Source organism: Maniola hyperantus, chromosome 12 (genome assembly GCF_902806685.2).
Source record: "Maniola hyperantus chromosome 12, iAphHyp1.2, whole genome shotgun sequence".
Taxonomy (NCBI): domain Eukaryota; kingdom Metazoa; phylum Arthropoda; class Insecta; order Lepidoptera; family Nymphalidae; genus Maniola; species Maniola hyperantus.
The window spans coordinates 12870657-12882572 of record NC_048547.1 but is presented as its reverse complement, the minus strand read 5'-3'; the positions used below and the strand labels follow the sequence as shown (position 1 = coordinate 12882572).

The window sequence follows — 11916 nt, the reverse complement described above, 5'->3', positions numbered from 1 at the left end:
TATAGACCCATAATGTACCGAAACTACGCTTGTTCGCGCAGACATGGGGTGTGACGTGTATTGAAAATTATGTCTTAACTTTCTTGAGTTTAAAAGCAATTACTCAAATTTTGCGGTGAAGCCTGCATGTCTAAGAGTTCTCCTAAAGGTACTCCACAGTTTTCTTTAAGAATGAGAAAGATTTAAGCCATAGTCCTCCACGCTCAAGTGTGGAGAGTTCACACACCTTTCAGGCAGCGACCCCTCACGATTTTTCCTTCACCGTTAAAGCAAGTATTTATAAGCCACGTAGAAACAAATATCATCATCACCATCTATCAACCCATCGTCCACCACGCTGGGCAAGTGCGGATTGGAGAATTCACACAACTTTCAGAACATTATGGAGAACCTTCAGGCAGCAATCCTTCTTGATTTTTCCTTCACTGTTAAAGCAAGTATTTATAAACCACGTAGGAAAAAATGTCATCATCACCATCAACCCATCGTTAGCTCACTAACGAGCACGGATCTCGTCTCAGAATGAGAAGAGTTTTTGCAATAGTTCACCACGCTGGCCAAGTGCAGATTGGCAGACTTCACTCATCTTTGAGAATATTATAGAGAACTCTCAAGCAACAATCTAAATAATATATAAAAGGAAAAGGTGACTAACTGATTTATATCAACGCACAGCTTAAACTACTGGACGGATCGGGCTGAAATTTGACATGCAGATAGCTATCATGACGTAGACATTCGCGAAGAAAGGATTTTTTGAAAATTCAATCCTGAAGGGGATGAAGTAGGGGTTTAAAATCACGCGGACGAAGTCGCGAACATAAGCTAATTCTATATGATTTTTTCTGCGCTGTTAACGCAAGTTATTTATTTCTCAAAAAAAAAACTAAAAAGTTAGAGGACAGGGATTGAACCCCAGGCCTCTCAATTAGAAGGCTGACGTCTAAGGTTATAACTGCTAAATATTCCAGCGCTTCTTTTGCTTGTTCTCAGGTGGAAGAAGCGCCGGAATAACCAGCTCTTAGTTTTAGGATGTGTGGTGCAGTTTTTTTAAATAAACGTCTTTTCTTTCTTTCTTTCTAAAGATTACAAGTACACAATTCAATTCCTGTCACGGTGCGGCGTAACGCGTAATACGTTTATTGAACACAATTGAGTGACTAGTCACAAAATATGCTAAAGTTGTCAACGCGAGCATTGTGTATTCAAGCGGGCTCGCAATACCCTCCGAGAAATTCCGTCAATTCACTAACAGACCCCTCGTCATCAGAAATATATCAAGAATACAGCGACAGCCCGTACCTACCTTATCTTAGAATAACTGTCATCTTATTGTGCGTTTTGGTCCGAGAACTCATATTTTTATTCAGATACAAGTTAGCTCTTGACTGCTATACTCATCTTGTAAGCAGGCCACGTTGCGTAAGAAGGCCACTCAATGTCAATGCCGCGTCGTAGGTGCGACATTGACCCCAGTTTTGCACGCTATACATTGCGGGTTTGAAAAATACTAAATCACTAAAACTACAAAATGAGGTAAATGGTCATTAGCCGGGTCCACACCGGACGATCCATCGCGCTCCGATCGCGCGCGGCAGCAGCGCGATCCAAAGATGCAGGCGGTGTGGACGTGCCGCGCGCGATCCATGCGCACGTATTGGAGCGCGCGCTCCCTACCTCGCGCGATCCGTGTGCGGTCGGTTTTTGTGCCAGCCTCAAAGGTGCCTCAGTTGCGTGATGCGCGCGGTGTGGACGGTTGTGTTGGTTCGCGCGATCCACCTCGCCATGGACATCTCAGAAAGTCGCCGTTTGATATCGCTTTATAAAGAATTTAAATGTTTATGGGATCCCAAAGATTCTAATTACACCAATAGAGGTGTTAGAGATGATGCTTGGTGTCAGATATCTCGTGAAATGGGGAATAAGTCGATCGAGAACCTAAAGAAAAAAATGCGATCTCTGGCGGGAGGCTACAGAAGGGAGAAACACAGAGAGAAGCAAAGCCGTATAACTGGATCCGGTAAGAAAACAAAGCTACTTTTTATCTGTAGGTATTAAAATTATATATTTTATTATAAGTAATTACATCATAATATTTACTGTGGATTTCACGTGATTTCGCTTTTTACATTTAAGCTGTTAGAAATACACGTGGTTATTTTAATGAGTAACTTGTTTATTTCAGGTGCTCAAGATACATATAAATCAAAGTGGTTTGCGTATGATGACTTCGACTTTATGGCGGATAAAAATGAACCCGGAACCACACGCGATACATTGGAACATATTGTGAGCTATTAGTTTACTGATATTCATTTTGCCAAACTATTGTATGGTTTGTAACAAAGTGTCTTGCTAAGTGGGACCGTATTGTAGTGGCATTTTCTGTTGCTCTTCTTGGTACGACGGCCATCGGTTGTAGCGATTGTGATGGCGGTTCATTTCGCCAGCTTCCAGGTATTACATCTCCATTCTCCTGTACTGTATCAAACGTTCCTGGCGATATAAAGTTAGGATTACTGCGTAAGTAGTTATATAGATGAACCGTTGCCAGCACGACTTTAGTCGCAGTTTCTGGTTCCAAAAGCATAGGTTTACGCAGGACTCTGTAGACAGAACTAAGTACTCCAAACGCGTTTTCAACTACTCTACGTGCTCTTGACAGTCGGTAGTTGAAAATTCTTTCACAAGAACCCCTTTCCCGTGTACCATCGTATGGTTTCATAGTATAATCATTAAGCTGAAAAGCTTTATCACCTAGTATATAATAGGGTACCTCAATTTTATAGGGAACTTGCAATATCTCCGGTGGAGGAATATTTAGCTCTTTTTTTTCAAGTTTTTTATATAAATTTGTGCTTTTGAACACGCCTCCATCTGATATTCTGCCTTTAGTCCCAACATTCACATACAGGAACCTATAATTTGCATCTACTAATGCAAAAAGAACAATACTAGGAAATAATTTGTAATTATCAAAGTCGTTGCCACTATTAAAAGGCGATTGTATAGCGACGTGTTTGCCGTCCATCGCTCCTATCACGTGTGGGAAATTCCACTTATTCTCGAATTGCTGAGAAACTGTACGCCATTCTTCTTTAGTTGACGGCACCTGAAAATAAAGGAGATCTTAATTATAATATAAAGCTGAAAATAAGAATAAGCAGTAAATAGTAATAATAATTGTTGTTACAGGTAGAATCTGATACGACTGATGGGGAACTTGAAGTTAATACTACAGTGAGCGAAAACGAGAACAGTAACATTACTAGTGACACACAACCGGAGAGAGCCAACCACCACACAGATCAGAGTAGAGAGCAGAATGATCAGAATGCACAATCCAGTGTCCAAACAACAAACAAAAGAACAAAAAAAAGAAAGAAAACTACTTCTAATAATGCAGATGACATATCAGATGAAACTCTTTCAGAGGCTTTCCAACTTCTGCAACAATGTGCTCAGCCACCACAACCGGAAACTGATTCTTACATTGCTTTCGGGCAGTATATATCTACTGAATTGCGGAAATATGATGCAGTAACATTAGTTAATGTTTTCAAAAAATAATTAATAATTGTAAACATGTTACTTCTTTAAATTATGATTGTAATACACTACTTTTTTATTGAGTAATAAAGTATGGTTTTACTTACCTTTACATAATCATTTAACAGGTCAATGATGGCTTCACAAACTTCAGGAATAATTATCGATATAGACTGTTTGGAAATGCGGAACAGATACTGCAAACTGACGTACGAATCTCCAGTTGCTAAAAATCTCAATGTTAGTAATAATCTTTCCTTCACAGTAATGGCATCTCTATAATTTGTATCATTCTTTCTTAGCTTGTTATTTAATAATGAACACAATATCTCAAATTGATTAGCATTCATTCTTGCAAAATTGTGTTCAACTTTATCTGACACTAACTCTGCGTACAGCTGAGTCCCAGATTCCAAGCGATTTTTGTAAATTTGTTTCACCCAAAACCGTCGTTTTCTTTTTTGTGATTTTTTGCGCAAGCATTTAAGCAAAATAAAAGTTACTGCTGCAACGGCAAGACGCCGCCGTTGTACGTGTGACTCCATATCGTACAAGAGTTAGACTGGCTGAATCACGGATCGCCTTAGGATCGCTTGGAGCGCATATTTGGGATCGCAAGTTTCCAAGAGTGGATCGGCATAACACGATCCACGATCCACGCTCCGCGATCCTGGATCGCGGATCGCGGGATCGATGGATCGTCCGGTGTGGACCCGGCTATTGGTATTGGATTGTGTTTAGATAGTACTAGCTTATGCTCGCGACTTGGTCCGCGTGGACTACAAAATTTCAAAACCCTATTTCACCCCCTTAGGAGTTGAATTTTCAAAAATCCTTTCTTAGCGGATGCCTACGTCATAATAGCTATCTGCATGCCAAATTTCAGCCCGATCCGTCCAGTAGTTTGAGCTGTGCGTTGATAGATCAGTCAGTCAGTCAGTCAGTCAGTCATTCAGTCAGTCAGTCAGTCAGTCACCTTTTCCTTTTATATAGATAGTATTACAATAACGCTTAGTTTTTGCTAGCGTTCTGGTTACATCCTGTATAGGTTGGCCAGAAATGAGGCATTCGATGCAAACAATAGATACAATCACAGATTTTTTTTAAAGAAGCCAAGTTTATCATGCTGATATTCCCCTTTTCCCCTCCAATTAAGCGTAAAGCTTGTGCTAGGAGTAGGTACGACCATAGTGCAACGAGTGGGGACTGAAACGGCGGACCTTTCGGTTTTCAGTCCGCTCCTCTAACCGTTGAGCTATCGAGGTTATTTATACAATAAAAATACAAGATTTGACTTCATACAAAGTGTGAAGATATCATCATCATCATCATGAGCAACCCATCACCGGCTCACTACAGAGCACGAGTCTCCTCTCAGAGTGAGAAGGGTTTTGGCCATAGTCTACCACGCTGGCCATGTGCGGATTGGTAGACTTCACACACCTTTGTGTAGAATATACCATTATTTGGAACTCTTAGACATGCAGGTTTCCTCACGATGTTTTCCTTCACCGTTAAAGCAATTGATATTTAATTACTTAAAACGCACATAACTCCGAAAAGTTAGAGGTGCGTGCCCGGGATCGAACCCCCGACCTCCGATTAGAAGGCGGACGTCCTAAGCACTAGGCTATCACAGCGTGAAGATATACATAAATGTATTTTGCACACTTCGCACAGTGTAGAGCTGTATGGATTCAATCATGATTTGACGGATTCTCTTCCCAATCCTCAGTTGACACAAACTTGATCTTCAAAGGGCGACCAAACTCGTACATTTGGATTGGTGTACTGTCAGTTGCAAAATTCAAACTGCAATTTTGTCAATGAAAGTCGCAGCATTGCGGTCCCCAACTACTGTTACGATATTACTTTTAATATAGTCCATACAAAATGAGAATCTCTCGGATGTGTCACCTTTAAAATAAGGACTAAAATCATATTTTTGACATGTAATTTTACACATAAAGTTAAAATTTTTATATTATGACATGATTATGTTTAAATTCTTAATCTTGATGAATTAATATTAGGAAATTAACAATGTAACAATTTAAGTAATCTGTAAAAAAAATATTGTAATTCTATTTGGCCTTATTTTCAGTCTGTTATTATGTAAAATTATATTGTATGTATTGCTGTTGATTGCAAATAAACGAATTTAAAAAAAAATGTACTTACCTACTTAATTTAAAGGGAATACAATCTATTATGTAACTTTATATAATTTTTACTTTCATAATATTATGACATGATTGTGATATTTATTTGTGATGAACCAATATTAGCAAGTGAACAATGTTATTTTAAAAATTCAAATCTACTACTGGTTACTAAAATTTATGAATATTGTTATTATTACATACCTAAGTGAATTAAGTGTAAAAGTGAATTATCTAATAATTATAATGTACTTACCTAATTTTGCTAAACCGTTACAGGATCTCATATATATCTCATGTTGTTATTGTAAGTGGATGCATGTGAAACGCAAAAATAAAAAATAAAATGGCGCGTGAGAAGTTAAACTTTACCCGTAGTACTTACTTTATTTTAAGGGTTTTCCTAAAACAATTGCATTGATTGAATATCCGACCCAGGCCGCTAGTAAAATGGATTACTCGTTAATGTTTCTAAATTAACCCCTTGATACTTTCGTTCGGCAGAGAACACGTTAAATGTTTGGTTCAATACTATAACTAACATCTAATGGTAATCGTTAACCCTAGGTTAATTTAACTTACCACATTAGTGAGTTGCTGAAGTCATTCTAGTTACTGCTATATTATTTTACTGTAAAATCCAAGATACTAATAAGAATAATGTATTACCATACTAATATATTATTCTTATATAATATTATAGTATAAGCTTATGCTCGCGACTTTATCCGCGTAGACTACAGAAATTTCAAACCCCTATTTCACCCCCTTAGGGTTGAAAAATTCAAAAATCCATTCTTAGCGGATGCCTACGTCAAATAGCTATCTGCATGCCGAATTTAAGCACGATCATTCCAGTAGTTTGAGCTGTGCGTTGATTCAGCCAGTCAATCAGTCAGTCAGTCAGTCAACGTTTCCTTTTATATTATATATATAAATAGATCATTAATATAGTATTTTTATTATTATATATCATTAATATAGTATTAGTGCGAATAATATAATAGTAATACTCGTAAAAATTACACGGTTAGTTTTATTGTATTTAATTGACGATTAAATCAATATTTAAAATAGAAATCGCTCAAGATAGTTTAAACGCTAAAATATCACAATAACTATTCCAATGGTAGTGGATAAGCCAATGTATGTAATGGAATTCGCAATCACAACGTTAATAGGCTTACTGTAGTACCGTAGCTTCAGATATCCAGTTTCAATGAACGATCCATAATTCATAGAGTAATGTGTCCGCTACGTTGCAGACTTGCACCTAACTGGCAGATAACATGGACTTTGCCAGCATTAACATCGCTTCATGTATTATTGTTACACTGTTTACATTTTACAAAATAAATCATCATCATCATCATCATCATCACCCGATAAAATAAAATAAAATAAATAAAAATCTTTTTTATTCGTATAAACTTTTACAAGTACTTACGAATAGTCGGATGCATCTACCACTGGTTCGGAATGCCTTTCGACGATAGATAGACGTCCACTGCTGGACATAGGTATCTTGTAGGGACTTCCACACGCCACGGTCTTGCGCCGCTTGATTCCAGTGGTTCCCTGCGACTCGTCTGATGTCGTTCGTCCACCTAGTGGGGGTCTTCCAACGCTGCGTTTTCCGGTGCGAGGTCGCCATTCCAGCACCTTGGGACCCCAACGTCTATCGGTTTTACGAACTATGTGCCCTGCCCATTGCCACTTCAGCTTCGCAATCCGTTGAGCTATGTCGGTTACTCTAGGTCTCCTACGGATCTCTTTTCTGATTTGATCACGTAGAGAAACTCCAAGCATAGCTCTCTCCATCGCCCGCTGAGTGACTCTGAGCTTTCTTATGAGAATAACTTGTGTCTGAATAAATAAAAATAGTACGTTTCCGTTCTGCGTTGTGTTTGTCCAAGCCTCTAACACGCCTCTAATGAATTAGTCATAATGAAAGGACCAAGATTTCACACTAACGTACAGTACACGGCAGAAAATAATGTACATCGACCTTTAGACTGACATTTCGGCTTTGTAGAGCGTTGTGTCTGTCACTCATACCTATATTATTATGACGTTTTATCGGTCTCGACGACAAAGAAATGCTCTACAAATCCGCCATCTCTTTCTAAAGGTCGACGTACATTATTTTCTGCCGCGTACTCTAACGTCCATTAGCTAAAGCAGATTGAGTGATGCAATGTTAGTTGAGGAATGGTTGTTTGATCGCATGTGTTGGGTTAAGTATTTGACAGCCGCAGACGGGCGTTTATATACCTTTACCTTACCGTTGAGCGCACTTTGGCTGCGCTCAACGCGCTGCTGAAGGAGTCCCCTCGCTGTGACATATTTGCTGACAAATGGGCTGACCTCATGGGTCAGATTTTGCACTTTTGTGAAAATTTATAATTTTGCTTTTTAAAATTTATAATTTTAACAATTTTTGTATGTATGTTTATGTTAGTTTGTACTCGTAGTTTAATTAGTGTAATTGGCTTTATGGCCGTTCTAATTAAATAATAAATAAATAATAATAATAATAATACCTAAGCGCACTGTTTTTCCTTAATATTTTTTTTTTTTTTACCTATTTACCTATACATTTTTTTTTATTCATATACAAGTTAGCCCTTGGCTGCAATCTCACCTGGTGGTAAGTGATAATGCAATCTAAGATGGATGCGGGCTAACCTGGAACGGGTATGTCAGTTATTATTAAACCCATACTACCCCTTTGGTTTCTACACGTCATCGTACCGGAATGCTAAATCGCTAGACAGCACGGCTTTGAGGGTAGGGTGGTAACTATAGCCACGACCATAGTATCCCACCAGACCAATATTCTGCTATTCATTTTTTTTTTAAAAAGAATATTAGCCATTCTTTCCTCTCCAACTAAGCGTCAGGCTTGTGCTAGGAGTAGGTACGACAATAGTGCAACGGGCGGGGTTTGAACCGTCGACCTTTCGATTTTCAGTCTACTCCTTTACCGGTTGAGCTATTGAGGCTCATTCATTGTACACATAATGATCTAATGCAACCTTGGAAGTGATGTATTTAGGAATTTGTATTTTTTTTATTTTTTTATTTTACACTTCATTGCACACAACACAAAGTAAACATTGGAAAAACACAATACAGGATCTTAATCTAATATCTGTAGCATGCAAAGGCGCCCTTATCGCTAAAGCGATCTCTTCCAGGCAACCTTTGACGAAAGGAATCACGAAAGCACGGGTTGGTGCGGCAGCCGAAAATGGCCCTAGGTATATTATATTATTATAAATTAGACTACATACATAGTACATTCTAATAATACACAAATATATATTGGAGGGTCGATATTGAAAGAGTTCTTACTGTCTGTAGACACCGTGAAAAGAAACGTATGAGCTTTACTCTACGGAAGGTAGCCATCTTTATTTTAGTTGTCAGAGTTGGACTTTGACACGCACGAATTTTGTTGTCGTTCACAATTTTCTCTCGCGTTAAATTAATTAAGTATCAGATTATAGCTTAGCTAATTATTATTCTTTGAGATAGGTAGGTAGTTTCTTAATCGTGATATTTAATTCGGTGATTGTGATATAGTTAGAACAGTAATTGTTCGATGCTAATGTACATTGTGTTAAATCGTAACATCTAGTGCCATCCGGTGACTTTGTCTGCAAAGCACTATTAATAATGTTCGCGTAGTTGTTTGACGAATATGGAATATTAATTATTGGTGAATATTAGAGTAATTCGTGAGTTAACGTTTGGCTCAGTGGATAGATTATTATAAGGACATCCGCTAAGGTTATTTCTGCAACCGCTAGTGATTTAGAGTGTAATTGGAGATATACCGGCAGTTGAGATAATGATTAGTTTGAAGTGATAGTTTAGTGTGATAGTAACTTGAAGTTAACTTTGATAGTAGGTACCCGCTTTAGAATCGTATAACCCGGTTGGTAAAGAATCATTGATGACCCTCGAGTAATGTTGAAATGGATTAGACAATGAGTTGCCCATGAGATCGAATAGCTTACATTCTACCTGGTTTCTGTTGTGATCGCTTATTTGGGTGGATATAGTAGTCGTGGCGCGTGTGGCGCACGATGCTATGGTGTTCTGTATGCAGATGTGCACAGAGTGGAGAAGGTAGAGCTATTGCGATATTCTGAATTAGTAATGAGAAGTCAATTATAAGATCTGGTTTAGATCGTAAGAGAGTCGATGCAATGATCCTTTTAAGAGCGTTCATGAAGTTGTGATTGATTACCTTGAGATGATTAGATAACGGAGTAGGTCGTGACTTGATTGAGAGGTTGCAATAGCAATTGCGCCCTAATCACACAATGTAGTGTTTAGCTTAGGTTAGCTAGTTTAGAGTGAGGTGAGGGGTCGCTGTGAGGGGTGGTTGGAGGCGACCATAGGTAGGGTTAGGTTAGGGTGATCTGGTTGTGTTACGTTGATGGTTTCCATGTGCGATACGTTACTGAGAACTATTTGTAAAGAACATGGATTAAAGTACCTACTTATTAATTACTACCTTCTGATGTCGGCTAAAGATGAATAATAATTATCAGCCATCCTCCTGTTCTCCGACATATATATAAATATATATAATTTTTTTTTTTTATTGATTCAGGTCATCATTGCTTTTCGTCAAGCATGATTGTCGTGAAGCGCAAGCCTATCTTTTAACTAAAAGCTGCCTCGTCTAATCTAGCACGGTCAGTGTACTTTCTTAGTATGAAATTTTACATCTCATCCAATGTTCATAGAATTCGAGCGTCGAAACACAATAACGCCAAAGTAAAATGCAACTATGCACCATTGATTTAAAGTTTTAGCGGGCGGGGGTCTCATATAAAGAAAACTGTTCGTTGAGTGTACTAATTTTAATCTGTGTAACGTAAACACGTACAAGAAAACAATCAAATCGTCAAACAAGGTCAAAACTAAGAAAGAGTTACAGAAATTAATTAGCGCCCGACGGGATTCGAACAACGAGAAAAATTACATTATCGGCCGCCACGCTCCGACCAATCACAGCGGCGGCCGTCGCGACTCTTGCTAGGCGCGAGATTCAAAATTTAAACATGATATCGATGGGGATGTCTCGTTACCCTTCTACAAGTTCTGCTACAAGTTAAAAAAACTTTATCACAGACTTTAATTTCGCAACGTTTTCTAATATTATTTTAATGCCCCAGTTCTTCACTTCACACTACATCTTCTTCAAAATACTAACTTCTCTCCGTGGATGGAGTATAGTCAGCACTTAATCGTTAACTAAGACGCTCGTCTACGCTCCTTAGTCAAGGGTTTATTTGCGCCGGAGTAAAACAAATAGTATACAAGATCGATGTTTATTCGGGACACTTGTACTCTGTTACGTAAAGGCCCGAGCCCGGAGTTAACTTGTTGTTTGACGTGCGGGACGCTATCTTGACCTACTCTATTCCGGAATATTGTACTTACTATGTATAATATTATGTAAGATATATCAGGCTTCTATGAATATACCCAGAATCTATTAAAAATTCCAAAATCTTAATACATAAAAGGAAAAGGTGACTGACTGACTGATCTATTAACGCACAGCTCAAACTACTGGACGGATCGAAATTTGACATGCAGGTAGGTATTATTATTATTATTTTTTTTTTTTTTTTTTTTAATAAGCTAGTAATAATATATAAACTATCTACATGCAAAATTTCAGGCCGATCCGTCCAGTGGTTTGAGCTGTTCGTTGATAGATCAGTCAGTCAGTCATCTCACTCAGTCAGTCACCTTTTTCTTTTATATATTTAGATGATTCGAGTGAAAAAATGTTTGAACATATTTTAGCACCTCCTCTATTTTTTAGAACAAAAATTTAATTATTATAACTCGATAAAAGGCACCCTCCGTATAATATTATTACCATGGCGTTGGTACTCCGCGCTGGCAGAAAATGAACCTTTAATTTTTTATATTTTCCCGTAAAAAACCTTTTTATGTAAACAATATTAATACATTGAGATACCTTTTATATCTGTACCCTATCCGCGGAAAGAAATTAGTATATTACTCTCTCTGTTACGTAATCCCATACAAATGATAGAGCCATGGCTGGCCATAGAGCTTTTATTTTTATATATTTAATTCTTCTTTTGTATAGAAGCAGGCGTTACTTTGCAGAAATCCATGATATATGAACCAAACCATGATGAACCAA

General features: G+C 38.0%; 1 protein-coding gene across 1 annotated transcript; it reads left to right on the top strand.

Annotated features, from left to right (window-relative positions):
* The first annotated feature begins 1536 nt into the window (after positions 1 to 1536).
* LOC117987238 (uncharacterized) lies at positions 1537 to 3570 on the top strand. The gene is made up of 3 exons (XM_034974196.2): positions 1537 to 2020; positions 2186 to 2289; positions 3196 to 3570. The coding sequence occupies exons 1-3, from the start codon at positions 1738 to 1740 to the stop codon at positions 3568 to 3570; spliced, it is 762 nt and encodes a 253-aa protein (XP_034830087.1). The 5' UTR covers positions 1537 to 1737.
* The last annotated feature ends 8346 nt before the right edge of the window (positions 3571 to 11916 follow it).

Excerpts from the sequence above, each read along its gene's own strand:
- LOC117987238 (XM_034974196.2), top strand. The coding sequence starts at position 1,738 with ATGCGCGCGGTGTGGACGGTTGTGTTGGTTCGCGCGATCCACCTCGCC. Across the intron at positions 2,021-2,185 it reads AAGCCGTATAACTGGATCCG|GTGCTCAAGATACATATAAA; the intron begins GTAAGAAAACAA and ends TGTTTATTTCAG. Across the intron at positions 2,290-3,195 it reads GCGATACATTGGAACATATT|GTAGAATCTGATACGACTGA; the intron begins GTGAGCTATTAG and ends TTGTTGTTACAG.